This window comes from Haematobia irritans, chromosome 4 (genome assembly GCF_050003625.1).
Source record: "Haematobia irritans isolate KBUSLIRL chromosome 4, ASM5000362v1, whole genome shotgun sequence".
Classification (NCBI taxonomy): domain Eukaryota; kingdom Metazoa; phylum Arthropoda; class Insecta; order Diptera; family Muscidae; genus Haematobia; species Haematobia irritans.
In genome coordinates this window covers 226,849,688-226,870,480 of record NC_134400.1, presented here as the reverse complement: position 1 = coordinate 226,870,480, position 20,793 = coordinate 226,849,688, and the positions used below count along the sequence as shown (strand labels likewise).

Sequence of the window (20,793 nt, the reverse complement as noted above, 5' to 3'; positions counted from 1 at the left end):
TGAAAAGATTAAGAAAGTATACAGAAATATTATTCTAAAAAATCTAATAGGTATGCCATCAGTGCCAACAGCATTTGACTTAAACCTGGCATAAGTCAATAATGTCAATATTCCCGAAGTAAAATCCAGCCCGATAATCAAGTTCTTCAATGGTATCACCATTGGAAGTATCATTCAAAACAAAAAAAATATTCACAGCATATACAACTATATCATATACGTCCGCAGGGTTCCTTGCAATATCCGATTATTTGGAATAATTTAAACATTTATATATTCAGTATGCTTTCATTTAATTTTATTTAGTCAATATGCCCTTTAAATGGCATACAGCTTTATGCTACTCCAAACAACTTAATTGAAAATTATTAAAATGTATTTTTACAATGAATAAATTCTTCACAAAATGTTCATATATATAGTACGATTAAAGATTTGTTTGCGTTTACGCGCGTCAAATGCGCGTCGTGCCGCTTCTGGTGTATCAAATGCAACACGAGCATCGCCAGTAGGTTGACCATTGTCATTGAAACGACGTATTACATCTTCAGATTTCAAATCAAAACCACTGAAAAAATTCAATATGTCTTGTAACTGTGCCTTATAAGGTACATTCTCCAACTCTATTACACAACCGGGACGAGCAAAATGTTCAGGCAAACCATTGTTGCCATTATCGTCATTTATACTACGATTTATATTATCATTGTTAGCATTACTGCTACTTTTGCGACTGAACACGTTGCATTGATTTCTCAGATTCCTATCTTTTCCTCCAGGATTCATACCACTACAGCCTACATTCATTGCCGCTGCAAGCGATTTTAGATCAGATATTTTTATGCCATTTCCTCCAGGTATATAACCCAAGAATGGTTTACATAAGCGGTTTGCAATTTCCTGCGGTGTAATGGGAAAAACTCTCAAACTTCGATTCATAAACTGGATGTTATGAAATCTATTCACGGCTATTTCAGCATCGTGTGGATATCGAAATTCAACAATAAATTCACCGGTTGGTAATTGGCGCTCGTTGTGAAGAGGTTCGACGTGCTTTAAAGCCAAATTCGCTGTTATTAATAGTTGGGCGACATCATTAATGCGCGTACCATAGGCACAGTTCTTTAAAATAATAAAATTATTTTCAGCATTGTTAGGTGAGATTTGAGGAGGTTCTTTGACATTGCTGCTAAACATATTTAGGTTGTTTTTAACCGAATTATATTGGTCTGATGACGTTCCAATTCCACGAGGCGTTTTTCTCAATCGTGGATCATTAACCTTCGCCGCTGAATTGCTATTACTACCACCAAAATTGAGAAGACTTGGAATGTCGTTGTTGTAGTTGCATTGGTCATCAATATTATTTTCCGACATATTATCCGAAGTGTTTGCATATGTGTCGTACCTACTATTAAAGAAGTTCCCTTTATTGTCTCCAGTATTTGCAACGTCGTCTATCATCTTGTTGGTATTGTTGATGAAGTCCCGACTATCGACGTCTTCACCATAGCCAGCATCCTCAAATTCTTCACCATCACTTTGGGTCAAATCGAGACTAATTATTTCATTCTGTTTCGTCTTTTTTGATTCTTCCTTTTGTCTACGCTTGTCTTCTTCCTCTGCCGCTGCCTGTTCCTCTTTCATAAGCTGCTCGTTCGCTAATCGTATTTTCTCTTTTTCTCTTTCCATTTCATCCAACGTAGCAGGTCGAGCTCTTAGCCGGCGATATCCAATTTGATGATGAGCTCTGTCTTCAAAAGCTGCCAGAGCGTCCTCCTCGCGAGAAAATCTTACGTAAGCCACAAATTCTCTGCGGTTTTCTGGCGATGATAACAATAAAATGTCGTAAAGCGAGTATGAACTGAACATTTTCATAATATCTTGCTCTGTTGTTAATGTTGGAATATCTTCTATATACAGGACGCTAAATGGTTCACCATTCATATGGTTTTTGAAGGGGTTAGGAGTAGCATTGTAATTATCAGATAACTCAGAATGGTAGTCGACACGGTTCCCAGAATGTTGCCGATCGCGATTATCGGGATGAAATGAATCTGTTATGGTTTCAAACTCCTCCTCGGATACTGCCTCGATGACTATTGGTCTATTTCTCAGTATTTGATTGTTACGTGATAAAGCGCGTGCAACACACGTGTACTTTGAGAATTGTATATAGGCTACGCCAACCCTTAAACCATTGCTGTCGTTCACCATCTTAATACCATTGTGTGGAATATATAAACCTACACAAAATTTACGTATGTCACTATATGTGGTGCCAGGACACATATTCATAATTTTTATACATCTAGTTTTGGGTGGATCGGATTCTCTGACATTCATATCTTCGTCCTTAGGGGAAACGGGAGAAGATTGGGTATTTCTAATATGAACATTCTTTTGGGCGATGGGACCAATGGTCGCAGCCTGTGCAAATAGATTTGGATACATCTTTTCATATGGATTTGTGTCCGCAAAAACTATGGCTTCTTGGGATAAAGTCGGCTCTGATGGAATCACTTCTTCTGATTTCTTTTCCACGAAAATTCCCGGAATTGCTGAACTACTTGTTGTTAAAGAAGATGAAGGACTTTGCGTTTTCCCAGTATTCAAAGCTGCTGTGTATGGATTTTGCAGGGCAAAGCCTTTATTTGGGCCGGAATGGCTTAGAAGACTATTCAAACTGTAATTATTTATTGACGTGAGAGACATAGGTTTATCATTGGCTTTTGCGACGTATTGGTTGTCATCTTCAGAGTGTCTACTATTTGATGGATTGTCCATCGAATTAGTTTGTTTATGAACGGCTGATGTTGAGTAGGCACCGCTGATTGAGTCACTCCAAACAGATGGCTTATTGACATCTTGTGATTTAATTTCTTCATTAAAGACACTGCGGCTAGGGCGATTCGAACTTTTAGCACGTTCATACATTCGATCACGTTCATTATCTTTCTCTGCACTCTTAGAGCGACTGCGACTGCGACTAAAAGCGGCTCGTCGACGGTCTTTCAAGGGTTCGCGACTATATTCACGCTGTCGTCTGAGAGAACTCCGTTCCCTAGAACGTGATCGTGAACGGGATCGCGATATTCGTTCTCTGGAATTAGATCTTTGTTCTTCTGTGAAAGTATTTTCATTCAATTGTTTAGCGTTAATGGAAGGAGACATTAAAGATATGCCAGATTGTTGTTGATATGCGAGGAAAGACGGTGTTACGGCTGTTGCAGAATTTGAAAGTATGTTCTGCAAACTGTTGGTGGTTATAACAGGTGGCTGTGGCTTTGTCAATATTCCAACTTTTTCTGTAATAGCAGCTTGAGGCCCCTTCGGAACTGAAGACGCGGCTATCACTTTAGAACTTTGAAGGGCGCGTAAAGATTGTAGTCTGGCCGTTTCAATTACTTTTTGCATTTCAGCTCTGGATGAAAGCAAAAGCCTCACTTGGACCCCATTGATAGCTTCCCGGTCGTGCATCATAGCTTGTCGGGCATCCTCATCGGTGCTGCAGAAAAATCGAAAGATGATATGGTTAACAAGAGCATAAAAAATGCAATTCAAAGAATAATTTCATTTAGTAATTGAAAATTGCCATTTGAATGATAAACTGCGCGGAAACACACTTATCCAATTCCAAAGATTTAATCTTTTCCTTAACATCCTACCAGTAAACAGCTGAGAAATATGCAAATAACAAAGAATGATCCTTTTTAAATCCTCACTTTGGGATTTTCCATACGAATTTTGGGAATGATGTATTCAGTAAAATTTCTTAAAACAATTTTTACAGCAAACTGCAATAACAATCATAATGATATCATAATAAATCCATAATTTTAATTCCATCGATTTAGTTTACCCATTTCATTTCCATTAAGTTAATTTTTTCACTATATTAACATTTGCTTGGTTCAGTAAATCTTTCCTAAACTGAAAGCAGTTAAAAATAGTGTATAAACTACACGCGGAGAAGAAACATGATTGTCACAATCATATTCGAAGAGCAAAATAATATGATAGGAGCTATTTTTGCGGCGACCATGTAACATTTTCACCTGCAACCATGTTGGCTCAGTGAACATGGTTCTAAGAAAAATAAAATTGCCCTCATCTAAAATTTTATTATATTGATAAAATGAATTTTTGTTTCCATTAAAACGCAATGGTCACGATCTAAATTGTTATAGTATTCGTCAAAAATGTTTTTCTTCCATTTAAAAGAACATGGTCACAATCTAAAATGTTTTGATCTTAATAAAAAAAGTTTTTCGTTTATTTATTTATAAACTAATTCATTGTTTATTTGTATTTATAATGTCGTGCAAGCAAACATCACATATTTTTACACACTCTATTTTGGTTCAATTTCAACAATAAGTAATCATTCCATATTTACTTCGTGCCCTTCAAATGTACCAACGCAGACATCATGTAACTGCAAATAAAAATAAATTATACCATATATCAAAATGCAGAACAAAAAACAGGAAAATTTTTTCAATTATTTTAAAGAAGCCGCATATTTGGCTCGGAATCAATACCAAAATCCTTAAGAGAAAGTCAAAATCTTTGTATCTAAACTTATCTTGAGTTTAGAAATAAAATTTGGACAAATTATAATTAGCCCATTAGGTGGGTTTACTATTTATCTTTACGCACACCTTATCAAGACCGTTTATTCTATTTAATAGAATCCATGTGATTAGTTTTTTATATTGTTATAAATAGACTAACAAATGGTATAATTTTAGACATCCAATCAATCAGATCCTCAATATTCAGAACCTTCCTTTAAGGATTTTGGTATTGATTCCGAGCCAAAGATGCGGCTTCTTTAAAATAAAGGCATTTTTTAAGGACCTCTCTCCATATTGTGCAAAATTTAACTAAAATCAACTAATCTTCATGAACTAAAATGAAGTCCAGTTGGCATTAGAGCCCCTTTTTTCTGGGCGTATGTGAGCTAAATCTAAATCTGAACCGATTTGGCTGATATTTTGAACATTTTTCGAGACTCATAAAATATTTGGATGTACGGAATTTGAAGAAGATCGGTTGATAAATACGTCTATTTTGACCAGATCGGTGATAATAATCTGGTATCATGCTGCTTGTGTTGATGTTACTGACGGTGATATTGCTGCACTGAGGGAACATAAATCACTTTCATTTATTTGCAGTTGCCTGGAGAAACCTCATGGAAATGATTATCAGTCTGAAATCTCACTTGTCAATGCTAAGATGGATGCTGGTTATCAGCAAATCCGATGAGGAGAGTTTATCCACTAGGCAAATGATGACAGATCTGATGACTGAATTTAAACAAGAAATATCATCCAGTATTAAGGAAATCAAATCTGAAGTTGAGAACGTTACAAATTTGTTGGCAATATTGAATCACAATCCAATAAGAGGATGTCTGCATTTGATGTTCATATTAATATGCTCCATAAAAGGCTTAATAGGCATGACATAATTGCGGGATTCAATTGTTGATTCTTATTACAATCACCGTTTCTAAAATTGTGCCTGATTTGGCTGTGGATGGTTTGAACAATCGAGTTTTTCTTAATGATCATTTTCCTCCTGCTGCTAACAAAGTGAATACAATTTGCATGAAACTTCGGAGAGAGAAGAAAATAGCTAAATTCAGAATCAAAAACTGGGATATTCCTGTGGCTATTTTAAATCTACCCGATGGCAAAGAGGTGAAGTACGATATTGTTGAGTGTGAAAAGCTTCTTGCTGGAAATGATGTGTCTTCTTGATTGAGTTGCAACGATGAGTTTTTATCTTATATCTTTTTATCTTTCTTTTTTCTAACAAAAAAAACCATTTATATTTAGATGCCAATATGATCTCATGTGCCTAGCCGATATATATCTTGTATGAATTATATATGAATTTTATGATAAATTTTTACCTAGTTATAGTTTTTTACATATCGCTAAATTCTTGGTTCCCCAATCTAATACACTTTTTTTCTATCTATGTCTGCTCATAATACTTACCTTTTGATAATCTAGAGCCATTTGAGAGCAACCACGGCGACATTTTTTTGGATTATGCGAATGTGATTGTATGCGGGGACTTGAATTGCAACTATTTCAAATGTCTAAGGCGGAACATTTAAGGTCACTTGCTTTATGTTGTGGTTTATCTGTGCTACATAATTCTAGGCCTACTCATTTTGATGTGAAAGGAAATTGTACGTCCCTTCTTGACCACTATCTTGTGTGTTCATTCACTACAGTTGGTTGCTCTGACCAAATTCAGTCCCCTTCTATTTCTAGATTGCGTAACCCTGCTAAGAGTGTCATACGTAGCCATAAAAGGAGACATTTCGAAAGGATATTCAAGGGATGGGATTCGGCAGGTATGCGGAGGGTGTTAAAGGCTAGTGGTTGTGTTGCAGGTGATGATGGTGAATTTGAGGTTGACGTGAATGATTTGAATCGATGTTTTATTGGGAACAATGCAGCGGATTATGGTTACAGTGCCGGTTTGGACTTTGCTGACCGTGAGCATGACTTTTCATTTCGCTGCATCACTGAATCTGAACTTCTTGATGCTTTTGGTAAAGTTAAGTCTAAATCTACAGGTGTAGACAACATTTCGATTCGTTTCATTAAACTTATTTTTCCTTATATTTGTGGTGTTGTTGCATGTTGCATTTTTTTAATACAATTCTAACGACTTCCACCTTTCCTTCTCCATGGAAGTTGGCTCGGGTTGTTCCGATTCCTAAGGGGCGTGTGATTCATGGACCAGAGGACTATCGACCAATATCTATCTTGCCTGCACTTTCTAAGGTGGTAGAGCACATTCTTAGCCCTAGCTTAGGCACCAATGTTTTTCTACATTATCTGCCACTATTTACATATGTAAATATTTTGTTTCCTTTGTTATTTTTATCTTCATATCCGCTTTTTTATGTTTGTTTTGCATTCTGATATTCGCTATAGAAAAAATATTGTTGTTTTTGAACATTATCTGTTCGACATTATTGAAATCGGTTCAGAGTTAGATATAGCTCCCATATATATCTTTCGCCCGTTATACACCCATATTACCACAGACGCCAAAGTTTTGCTCCGATCTACGTGAAATTTTGCATAGGGAGTAGAATTAATATTCTTACTATGCATGCGAAAGTTGGTTGAAATCGGTTCAGATTTAGATTTAGATATAGCTCCCATATATATCTTTCGCCTGATATACACCCATATTACCACAGACGACAAAGTTTTGCTCCGATCTACGTGAAATTTTGCACAGGGTGTAGACTTAACCCTAGTATAGACTACTTGGTCTGGCCAGACCAAATTTTACTTTGAGCGCTTAGTGATCGAAAGCTTATCGCCTATCCTAGGGTTAACATTCTTACTATGCATGCCAAATTTGGTTTAAATCGGTTCAGATTTAGATATAGCTCCCATGTATATCTTTAGTCCGATTTATACACATACGACCACAGAGGCCAAATTTTACTCCGATTTACATGAGAATGAAGTGGGGGAATATCATATGGAAAACGACGGTGAACTATCTGAATTAGACAGGTAACAATTTTTGGTTAGTAAAAACGTATTTAAATTGGATAAAAATCCTCAATGGAGCGAAAACATGAAATTTTTCGTGAACCTTGTTTTAACGGCTCTAAACCAATTACAAAAAACCAATTGAGCATTGTAGACACATTATCGGTGAACCTGTAAATCGTTGTCTATTTCTTTTATGCCTGCTGAAGAAAAGTAAAAACCGCTTGCTATATGTGCTGCCATGGTGAGAAAAAAAGGAAGCGTCCTACAAGGCAAAAATGTGGGCAATGTAAAAAACCAGTCTGTGTGGAGCGAAGCTGGGTGCAAACCAAATGCTACAGTTGTCCAAAATATATATTATAAGTTTTTATTTCCTCTTCTTTTATTTGTATTATTTTCATATGAAATAATTCAAAACAAATCAACTTAAAGTATGTTAAATCACAATATTTAGATATGTAAATAGTGGCAGATTTTGAAGAAAAATACAAAAATGTATTGAAAAATTGGTATATTGTAAAAAATATTGTTAAATTTGTACATATTATGAAAGAGCACAAAAAATTAGCCACTGCGTCCAAATCTCATAAAAATTGGACAAATATTGTTGAAATGGCAAGAGTGTCAAAAATGAAATATTTACATTTGTATATAGTGCCAAAGCTAGGGTTAAGGTGCAGATACTAGAATGTAGTTCGGTCCGGATATGTCGGGATCAGTATTCCTTCCGTAAGGGTTTTAGCACTTCTATGCTTCTTATTAGATTGACAGATGTGATCAGAGAGGAATTGAATGAGAACATTTAAGCCATCCATATCAACTTTTCAGGTTGAATAGTTGCAGGTCTTTTTATTATGCTGATGATGTTTTTCTCCTTTTTAGTGGCAATCGTGGTGATCTTGGAATTTTGGAGTGTGAAATCAATGAGTCTCTCTCGGAGGTTTTGAGTTGGACCTCTTGCAATAAGCTTTCTGTTAATTCATCGAAGTCGAAGGTTATTTTGTTTGGTTCATTTAATATGAATGACCAAAATTTGAATGTAGTCTTTGGTGATGAGCGTATTGAGTTCGTTGATTGAAATCGAAATGTTTGGGTGTTATTCTTGATGGCAAACTTACCTTTAAATCGCATATTGATTTGGTGTGTTGTAGAGTTTGGAGTGCTTTGCGGAAAATTTACTCATCTAGAGTGATTCTACCTTTATTTGTTAGAAAGTGCCTAGCTCATGGTCTGTTACTATCTCAGGTTATGACTGTTTGGAAGTTTATTCTGGTACGTGCCATGGCAATTTGTTGGTTGTGAATAGGATTGTAAGCACTATTGCTCGGTTTGTCTTCAATGTTAATCGACGTGAGCATATTTCAGATTATGTGAAACAATTTTTGGGTTGCTCTTTTGAAAATTTTTTTAATGTTCGTCTACTTCAGATGTTTCATAAAATTATTAAGAGTGGTCAACCCTTAAGCCTGCATGACAGCTTTTCTTTCAGTAGATCTACAAGGAATCTGCAATTATTAATTTCTCTTGTGAGGAATTCTTTTTATATGCGGTCTTTTGTTGTTAGAATTGCTCGGTGCTGGAATGTATTGCCCTATTCCCTACGCATTTTCTCCCAATGTAGTAATGTTTTTCGACTTAAACTATATGACTATTTCAATGCCTGATGTCGAAGTTATTACTTATGATTGTTTGATTTTTCTAATGTCAATTTTTTCTGCAATATTTCGTGAAGACTGGACTATTTCTATTTTGAACTTTCTTTAAGTTTTTTGTTGCTGACTAGGGGCTGATTACCAATTAATTATACATTTTTAATTCTACTACTTGAATAATATCGAGTCTTGTGTATTAGATTTGGAAATCTGTACGGTGTAGTTAAAATTTTTTTTATGCTGAAGTCTAAGCTTAGGATATATTGTTACTGTGTAATACACCATGTAGGCCTTTAGGCCTTTCTATTACATTGAATGAATAAAAAAATAAAAATAAATAAAAAATATACATGGTAGCTATATTTAAATCTGAACCGATTTTTCAAAATCAATAGCGATTGTCTTTGTCTCGAAAACAGACCCTATGCCAAGTTTGATGACGATCGAACTTAAACCGCGACCTGTACTTTGCACACAAAAATACATGAACAGACAGACAGACGGACATAGCTACCGACTCAGAATTCAATTCTAAGACGATCGGTATACTAAACGATGGGTCTCTGACTTTTCCTTCTTGGCGTTACACACAAATGCACAAACTTATTATACCCTGTACCACAGGTGAAGGGTATAAAAACAGAAAATTAACATAAAGTATATCTACTAATTCAGTGACATTTTTATTTAAAAATAAAAAAAAACCTATTGTAAGTCAGATCTTTAAGATTTACGTAGAACACTAAAGAAAAATACCCGTGACTTGAAAAACGTGTAATTTGTTGATGGTTTATCATATATTTACGTCTGTATGTGATTTTTTACTGTACTTTTATAATTAGTACATGTTTGTACTATGCATTCTGAGTAAGTTATATCCGAAAATGTACGCGAACGCCATCCAGTAAAAATGTGCATATTCAAAATTTCTGTTTATAAAACATTAAAAATAATAAAATCATCCAGTTTTTATATCCTAAAGCACGTAGTGGTTAGGGTATAACTTTGATCTGCAAAAAATTGCTTATCAAAAATATTGACTTTAGACCCCATGAAATATATACTAATCGATTCAGCATCACCTCCTAAGTCGATCTATCTCTCCGTGTCCATCCGTCTATCTGCTTATGTACTTGTTGTTTGCAGAATTCTGGTCGTAATTATTAACGAATTTTGATGAAACTTGGTTCAGGGCGTTTTTCCGTTCTGTGCAGTTTAATATTAGCTGATTTTATTCGACAAAGGCATAAAAATAACAATAAAAGGTAATTCAGTCCATATCTTAAATACACAGAAAAAAGTGTCTCGTAAATTTAAGAAGATTTTTACAATAATTTATTACAAGAATTTTCCAGAATTTTAGTTCATTTTTCGTATCTTCAACGAAAATTAACTACTCGAAAGGAAATTTTACAAATTCTAAGTAGCAATCGTTTAGTTCATGGCCTACAAAATACGATGGAAATTTCCTTAAAAAATTTTTTAACTGGCAGTTAAAAATTCGTTTGTCATGCTATAAAACTACTTGTGAAATGTGAAGTATTTTCTAAATAATAAGTGCAATTTACTATAAGTTTTTTTTGTATGAGAAAAATGAACTTGAAAATGGATAGCAATTTCTTACTGACAATTCCTATAGTTAACAATTGGTGGTAAAAAATTACCACCTGTCTGTTATTCGCGGATGGTTTATTTGGCTGGATGAGGTGTTGTTTTCAATAAAGGCACATGTGTTTTCGTTGTTGTAGGAATGTTTTGGTTTTGCTTGGTTTTGTTTGGCATGCTTCAGTTGTATAGTTGGCGTTGGCGTGGGCTGTTGCATCTTTTAATCAGGTATGCAACAAGGGAATATAAAAGCATGGAATATTTTGGATTTTTGAGACATATATTGGTGTTTGTTTATTAAACCTCTTAAATGAAAGTTATTAATATTTTATTGGTAGTTTAGAAAAAAAGTTATAAAGAATATTTAGGAAAATATGTTGAAATTGAAAGTGTTTTGAAATTTTTATTATTCTATGTAAAAAATTAATATTCAATTCCAGATGAATTTGGAAAATTTTTGTTATATCTCAGCGTATAGTTTATTCATAAATTGGTAAGTATTTTTTTAATATGACTTTCTTTTAAAAAGAATATTTTTAATGTATATTATTATTTGTTAATTAAATTTTTTGGAAACCAGTTTAATGTTTTTCTTTGTTGTAAAAACAATATTTAATTTCAGAGCAACTCCAGATGGATTCCAACAAATTTAAAAAATAGAGAATTGGTAAGTTTTCTTTTAAAAATTGGCTTTATTTCAACTAGAATATTTACGTTTTTGTGACCTTTTTATCATCAAAATTACAGGTTTTTAATACCTTATTTTAGTATTTCTTTAATCATTTTTTTTTTGGAAACCAATGTAATATTTCTAATGTAAAAACAAATATTTAATTTCAGAATAACCCCTTAAAAATTTGGACAAATTTTTAGTACTCCTTTGCTGTAATCTAATAGTGAATTGGTAAGTATTCTTTAACTTTCTTTTAACCCTGGACAGTCATCCTTATTTTTGTACATTAACGTCATCCTTCGTCATTTTGACTACGGCTCATTTCACGACGCAATCATTTTCATCGTGAGCGAAAAAGTGAACCGAACTTTAATTTATTTTCATATTCAATTTGGTTTTACTAATATAAAACAAAAATTCATAAAACAGTCTAATTAGTATTACTTAAATTTACCATTTCCCAATAGACTAAAATGCATTTTAAATCGAAAATGAAATTACGTTTCGTCATTTTGATGAATGATGACTGTCTAGGGTTATCAAGAATATTTGGTTTTTTATGCATATTATTATTTTTTTCATTAGATTTTTTGTAAACCTATTTAATAATTTTTTTTTAATGTAAAAAATAAATATTGAATTTCAGAGTAACCCAAATAAATTTGGACAACTTTTTATATTTCCCCTCAGCGTACAACTCAATAGAGAATTGGTAAGTTTTATATTAAAACTTTGGCTTTCTTTCAACTAGAATATTTATTTTATTATATCCTTCACATCGATAACAACACAGTTTTATGAGTTTATATAGAATACTTCATTATTTCTCTAATTGTATCAGGTACAAATTTTATGACATACGTTTTCCAAAGAAAAGTTGAATTCCTTACAGCATCAAGAATATTTGGTTTTTTATGCATATTATTATTTTTTTCATTAGATTTTTTGTAAACCTATTTAATAATTTTTTTTTAATGTAAAAAGTAAATATTGAATTTCAGAGTAACCCAAATAAATTTGGACAACTTTTTATATTTCCCCTCAGCGTACAACTCAATAGAGAATTGGTAAGTTTTATATTAAAACTTTGGCTTTCTTTCAACTAGAATATTTATTTTATTATATCCTTCACATCGATAACAACACGGTTTTATGAGTTTATATAGAATACTTCATTATTTCTCTAATTGTATCAGGTACAAATTTTATGACATACGTTTTCCAAAGAAAAGTTGAATTCCTTACAGCATTTGATAAAATGCCCCCAAATGTGGTAAGTTACAAGCTAAAATGATGAATTAAAAAAATTATATTTCATTGCATGGTGTTAATTTTTAACAATTTTCATTATTGCTTCCATTTTTTTCCAGCAAGATATGTGAAAAAAATTACCTACGATGAATAAAAAAAGGATAAGTCAAAATGTCCAAACAGCGGGTTCAAATGAATTACTCTCTGTTCCACGTGGTCATAATTTTTATTCACAAAAAACATGGTATTAAGAACTTTCATCATAAGTTTTTATAATAAAGTACTTTTGCTTAAAGAAAGTTTAATTTTAATGTATGAAAATTTTCATAATAGCAAAACGGTTTGTTGTTCCTTTAATTATTTAATTTCTCTGTACTGTGGAATGATTGATTTAAAAATAGTTTAGTCGTCGACATTTTAAAGAGACTGTTAACCAATTTTTATTATCGGGTTTCCCAAAAAATATGCAAGTAAACCAAAATAATACTGACTTTTTAACTTGGTAGGGGTATATAAATCTTATGGTGTTGTAAAAATGAACTAAACTACAATGTTATAGATGAACTAACATTTAAGAGAATTATAAACTAGACAAGTTGAAAAAAATCTTAAGGGCTAAATCATGGTCAATATTACTACAGTTTAGTTCATTTTGCAATGGAAAAGGGTTCACTGTTTTTTCAGTGTACAATATAATTTTAGAACTAATAGACTTTAGTATTAATTTTCAAAATGTCTTTTAATCCTTTCACTACCGAATTAAACCTAATGTTAACCTCAATTATTTTAAAGCTATATGTGTTTGTTCTGAAAACTTAATTCTTGAATTGTGACCAAATGGCCTGTAATATCTGTTGAAGTGTGGGAAAAAAATCAAAAAAGAATCTGAAATAATATAAGCTATAGTTTTTATATGAATATCCATTTACTAGAGACGTACACTAGAAAAATTGTCTCAAAATTGTGTACATTTCGTTTATTGTCAAGAAATATTATGAAAATACATTTTAGTGGCCAGCAATATGGAAAATATTTATAGCTTATAGATTAGATCCTCTACTTTAAAATAACATCGAGGAATAAATCTAAACTAAGTGCACCCAGAAAAAAAGTGCCTTCGAAACTAAAGGAAAAAATTTTCATCAATATAGTTTATCCTTTTTATTTCCATTAACGTAAATTTTTGTGAGAAATAATAAAATTTACTCGTTTCAGTAAAAAAATCCTAAACTGTAAGCAGTTAGGAATAGTTCATTAACTAGAATAAGGCATGGAATTTTACTCATACTATTTTCTTCGCTGGGTATAAGAATTTACTACTGAACAAGAAAATTTTATTCACCGATAACAAAGCATTCGTAAAAATAAACAAAACCCGAACTAAACCCAAGTTTCCTCAAAATTAGTAAAATTTCTTATAAAATGATAATAGCGACTTCCTTTATAATAGAAAGTTTTTCATACATACGAACGACACTTGGCATAGAAAAATATTTTAGTTCATTCGTACTAAGAGGTATGCAATCCTTTCAAAACTTAAGGAAACACACTTGTTAGAATATAGGAAATTTTCCTATATTTCTATTGTCTACCTGTAATCGATACCTGTCATCGTAATCGATGTGTTTGCGCTTGGGTGTAATCGATATGTTTGCGCGTGGGTTGTTTTTTAGTTGGAATCGCGTTGTTGTGGTATACGGAGAGATTGTTAAAAAATAATATGGTAAAATAATATAATAAATAACAAATAAAATATATAAAATATTTGTTATTTTTAACTAGTGAGAAAAATTTTCGTTTTTTGAAAATAAATCTATCAATATTCGTGATGGTGTATAAAGAAAGAAAACACCAGCAGAACAACAACCCTGTCATTTGTCTTCATTTTGGAATCTTCAATTATCAGGTAATATTCAGTGACGCTAACCTTTTGTAACAAAATTTTGTAATAATTGTAATAAATATATTTAATATATTAATAAAACGTGTATTTTATTGAAGAAAAAATTGCCTATATAGATAAATAAAATTGTATTTAAAAACGAAGGTAAGCAGTTCTAATTATGAAGTAAAAGTTTTACCACAAATGTGTAAGATTTGTCCAAATAAATGAAAAAATTTCAATAAAATCATTCCATATTTGAATTCAAATCAGTTAAATTTTTTCATTCTGTTGTATAGTGGTACATAAATATAGGAAAATGTTAACTAACATATGGAATGCATTATACCTAATTTCTACGAAAATCACATCGTTCAAACAAATAAAAATGTCTTTGGCGCTATACGAAGTTCAACTTTCTTCACAATGAGTTCATTTTAACTTAAAGAAGGGGTCACTTTTTTCTGGGTGTGGGGAGTTAAAGTTTTGGAGTCGTTTTCGAATGCCCTTTGTAGTGGACATCGGTAGTGTTAAAGTATTGTGATAATAATAACCATCTCTTAAGTTTTTTGAAATATTGGCTTTTTAACTCTAAAATGTTCGCCAATGTCGTAACTTTTAAAGTTACGATGCCGCTTGTGAAAACCACAAGAACTGCCATCGTCTCTACACTAATAGAAAAGTCTGCTAAAAACAGCAGTCGCTGTATGCTGTTATTTAAGAACCAAAAATAGTTTTTGGTATATTTTTGCACTGTAATATACTTACAAGCTCCTAAATGCGATCAGCAAACATTTTGTTTGCTGTTGTGCCTTAATTTGATAAATATTCAGATTTTTGGGCAAATACTCGTACTATAGAAATTTATAAAATATTGTTTTAATTGTGTTACGATATTCCCTAAGTTGGCATTTTTATTTGTTTCAGCAAAGCTAAAACATGTTTTAGTGTAATCGAGCTTAAAAAATAGCAGATATTGTTTTCTATTTCAGCAAACAGTGACTGCTTTCCCTTTATCAGCAGACTTTTTGCTGTTTTAGCGGACTGCTGTTTTCAGCAGACTGCTGTCTCTACTAACAAATTTCTTTTGGTTTATCTATTCATGCCCCCTTGCGGTCATTGAGATATAACAGCTTGTTTGAAGAACTGTTTGACAAAACTAATTATGCAATAAATGAGCCATTAAGTAGGCTTATACAAATGTATAACATTCAACAATTTTTGCCTTGCTACACATATTTTTTTTTATTATTTCAATCACGAAAATCGCGGATTCAATAATTTTTTAATTGAAATGTCTTCAATCACGAAAATGATAGTATCAATCACTCATTTTGAAACCAACACGATTTTCAATTAAATATTAATAGAATTTTGTCACGGAATCAATTAATTGTGTGTTGAATCAATTAAAAATGTGATTGGTTTTAGACATAAAATTCAATCACAGTTTTAATTGAATCAATTAAAATTTTAATTAATTTCGCGACAAAAATCAATCAATTATTTGATTGATCCAATTATATTATTAATTGATATTGGCAATAAATTTCAATACAAAAATGTATATATTGCACCCCCATAATCTTATTTAAATGAAAGAAAATATGCGCTTCTAACAAAAAATCTTCAATATTTTATTTTTCCAAATTATGCTATAGACTAAAGAATTTGGTTTTTGTTATTTGTGTTTTGTTCTAACATAACATAACTTAGCTATACAATTATGATCAATAACAACTAAAGGGTTAAAAAAATAAACTATGTATATAAATCATTATCTTCATTATCATATTAACGATTTAAGCATGTTCTTTTTAATATTTAGATGCGCCTAGATTTCAAATAAATCAACAGCCTGTAAGCTAAATTAGTTTTTCTGAAAGTAAACAGAATAATTCGAGTTTAATTTTGTTCAATTAAAAGTTAATTTTGTTAAACATCACCTGCATAGAATATCAAGTTCCAGGTTGGATGTTTATAATCTTCTTTTGCAGTTGTAGTCTTTTACCATAAAAAGGTGTATTAAGGAGCTCGGTAATTTAATTTTAGTAACCAATCCTTTCCAAAATTTCCACACATTGAGCCTATTAAAATTTGAACCAATCAAAGACAAAAATAATGGCAAAATAATGTAATATTTGGTATTATATTGATGATTAACTATTATTTTTAAGAGAAAAAAACACCACAAATTGAAGTTGTTAAAGAATGTTGATGCATAATATGCATACACACAAAAAATTATCACCGACGTTTTTTTCAATTAAACACTTAATTGAATTTGGAAACGGATTCAATTAATATGTTAATTGATTCAATTAATTCTTTAATCAAGCCCATTTAATTGGTTTCAAAAATTAAAACCAATTAAGAAATTATTGATATTTGTTACGTTTCCAATTAAAATATTAATTGATTCAATTAACTTGTTAATCAATTCGGAAATAATTTTCAATTACACACGTGATTGAAAAATTTTCCGTTCCCAATTAGACACGTGATTGATTCAATCACGTTTGTGATTGAAATTGAATAATTTTGAGCGATGGAAAGAGTGAAAAGAGAACAAGAGAATGGGTATTTATTCAACAATGTATGATGGAGAGTAAAGGTTGAATTACACAGCATGCGTCAATCCGTGCGTTGATGGAAGGGTTGATATTTTTCTGTTTGCGGCAGACTATTCGAGCTTTTGATTTCAAAGAGAAATTTCTACTCTTCTATCATCGGACGCATTGTACGCATTGAACGCATGGTATGTAATTCTACCTTAACTCGTAACGAACGATTGGTTGAAAAACATGTCTGTTGCGTTTGAAATGTGTGCATAAATATTTTGAACGCAATAACAAATCGTAGCAAAGGGTTGAAATAAATAAAGTGCGCAAGAAATGACCATGCGGAAAAGGACTGGAAAAATATATGACAAAATGCATTTGGAATTACTTATCATATATACTTTACTCTGCTTGGGTTCAAACTGAAAGACAGGTAAAAAAATGCAATTTAATGCCAACGCTACTTCGCAACTTGAAAGTGAATCTTCCAAAGAACCCATACCGCTCTTGGTTTTAAGAAAACTAGGAGGAAAAAGATTTACAATTTTAAAAGATCAATACAGTAATCACCTTTTTATTGCAAAAATATTCTTATACTAGATGATTGTTTATTAAAATGATGGAGTTGATTGATTGATCAATCATTGCTCTCTAAAGGAAATGAATAAAAAAATATATTATTTCAGTCAGTTTAATATAAACGAGCTTCAATGGAAAACGGTATTCACATTTTACACTTACTTACCTTTTCCATGGTTACAATAATACAAACACTGGTAATTCCAAATGCATTCAGTCATATATTTTTCCAGTCCTTTTCCGCATGGTCATTTCTTGCGCACTTTATTTATTTCAACCCTTTGCTACGATTTGTTATTGCGTTCAAAATATTTATGCACACATTTCAAACGCAACAGACATGTTTTTCAACCAACCGTTCGTTACAAGTTAAGGTAGAATTACATACCATGCGTTCAATGCGTCCGATCATAGAAGAGTAGAAATTTCTCTTTGAAATCAAAAGCTGGAATAGTCTGCCGCAAACAGAAAAATATCAACCCTTCCATCAACGCACGGATTGACGCATGGTGTGTAATTCAACCTTGACTCTCCATCATACATTGTTGAATAAATACCCATTCTCTTGTTCTCTTTTCACTCTTTCCATCGCTCAAAATTATTCAATTTCATCGCTCAAAATTATTCAATTTCAATCACAAAGGCGATTGAATCAATCACATGTCTAATAGGGAACGGAAAATTTTTCAATCACGTGTGTAATTGAAAATTATTTCCGAATTGATTAACAAGTTAATCGAATCAATTAATATTGTAATTGGAAACGTAACAAATATCAATAATTTCTTAATTGGTTTTAATTTTTTAAACCAATTAAATGGGCTTGATTAAAGAATTAATTGAATCAATTAACATATTAATTGAATCCGTTTCCAAATTCAATTAAGAGTTTAATTGAAAAAAAATTCGGTGATAATTTTTGTGTGTATGCATATTATGCATCAACATTCTTTAACAACTTCAATTTGTGGTGTTAAATTTTTTTGTGGTGTTTTTTTTTCTCTTAAAAATAATAGTTAATCATCAATATAATACCAAATATTACATTATTTTGCCATTTTTTTGCCTTTGATTGGTTCAAATTTTAATAGGCTCAATGTGTGGAAATTTTAGAAAGGATTTGTTACTAAAATTAAATTACCGAGCTCCAACGCTTTTCTAGCAATTCTATCCCTTGATTAAAATAGTTTTCCTCAAGGTCGTCAAAATAGTGGTTTACAACTGTAATTGCATCTTCATTTGAGGTAAAACGCTTGCCAGCAACGAATTTTTTTAGATTTGGGAACAAGTAAAAGTCACTGGGAGCTAAATCAGGAGAATAAACTGGGTGGTCAAGCAGTCGTACTTTAATTCGTTGATTTTAGCCATTGTTAAAACACTCTTGTGCGCTGGTGCGTTGTCTTGATGATTTTTTTTTTTTGTGTTGTAAGCCAAGACGTTTTTCTCGAATTTGTACATTTAATTGATCCAAAAGGTTGCAATAGTACTCTGAATTTACTATTTACCCTTTGCAGATAGTCAATCAATAAAATACCTTTGAAGTCCCAAAAAACCGTTGCCATAACCTTACCAGCCGATTGAATTGTTTTTGCCTCCTTTGGGGCACTTCCTCCAGCATCAGTCCATTGTTTGGATTGTGCTTTTGTCTCTGGAGCATAGTGGTGGATCCATGTCTCATCAACAGTTATGAAACGACAAGTTTATTTAGTTTATCGACCTTTTTCCTTAATTATTAGCTTTTGTTTTTTAATGGGCTTTCAAGGTCACTTTAAAATGCGAATAAAACAAGAATTGATTTATTCCATTATTTCCATCCGAAACGACGCTTAAAATCCATTTTATTTTGTTTACAACGATCCAAACAAGCTTAAGAAATGTTCATTCTTATGCGTTTTTGATTGACTGTTAACAAATGCGGCACCCATCTTGCAGAAAGCTTTTTCATCTGAACCCAGCAAAAAAATTTGGAAGTTCTTCCAAAGGCACAACTTTAAAAGCACTTCCAAAAGATGCAATCCCCATGATGTTCTTTATTTTAACTACCCAGGAAGTTCTTTTAATTCAATTTTTTAATAACTTAGTTTTTTCATACTTTTCATGGGCAATTTTGACTTTTTTAATTTTGACCACCATAGAAACTCGTCTTTTGTCTGCAGGCTGGTCAAGTTCGAATATGGGCTATATCGGACCAGGTTTTGATATAGTCCCCATATAAACTGACCTCCCGATTTGGGGCCTTGGTCTTATAGAAATCGTAGTTTTTATCCAATTTGACTGAAATTTGAAATCTAGAGGTATTGTATGACCATAAAGAGGTGTGCCAAAAATGGTGAGTATCGGCCAATGTTTTGTTATAGCCCCCATATAGACCGATCTCCCGATTTTACTTCTTGGGCTTATAGAAACCGTAGTTTTCATCCAAATTGCTTGAAATTGGAAATCTAGAGGTATTTTCGGACCATAAAGAGGTGTGCCGAAAATTGTGAGTAACGGCACATGTTTTGGTATAGCCCCCATATAGACCGATCTCCCGATTTTATTTCTTGGGCTTCTAGAATCCGAAGTTTTTATCCTATTTGCCTGAAATTGGAAATCTAGAGGTATTTGCGGGTCATAAAGAGGTGTGCCGAAAACGGTGAGTATCGGTCCATATTTTAGTATAGCCCCCATAAGAACAATCTCCCGATTAAAATCCTTGGGTTTCTAGAAACCGTAGTTTTTATCCGATTTGCCGGAAATTGTAAATATTCTGGTATTTAAGGCTCACAAAAACGTGTATCGGGTTAGTTTTTTATCGGTTTGGTAATGCCTCCATATAGACCGATTTCACTTCTTGAGGGTATATAAGGTGCACTGATCATGAAAATTGCTTGAAACTCAATGTAAAATTTCCAGCTTTTACTTCTCGGGTGAAAATCTACAGATTTAAGATTTCAAATCAAGACGTTATTTTATAATTTTCGCGCACACAAGATGTTAATGATTCCTCTAAAACTCAAACAAAAATGGTTCTTATAAATCCAGAATCTGATATAGTCTAGTGTAC

The 20,793-nt window shown here is 32.3% G+C and overlaps 1 protein-coding gene across 2 annotated transcripts in view; it reads right to left on the bottom strand.

Moving 5' to 3' along the window:
• Positions 1–268: 268 nt before the first annotated feature.
• Positions 269–20,793, bottom strand: part of LOC142236465 (uncharacterized) — an 83,065-nt gene continuing 62,540 nt past the window's right edge. For both annotated transcript variants that reach the window (XM_075307688.1, XM_075307689.1), the window contains one exon: positions 269–3,508. In XM_075307688.1, the coding sequence (XP_075163803.1) occupies positions 400–3,508 (3,109 nt within the window). In that variant the 3' untranslated portion in view covers positions 269–399. The remainder of the gene's footprint in view (positions 3,509–20,793) is intronic.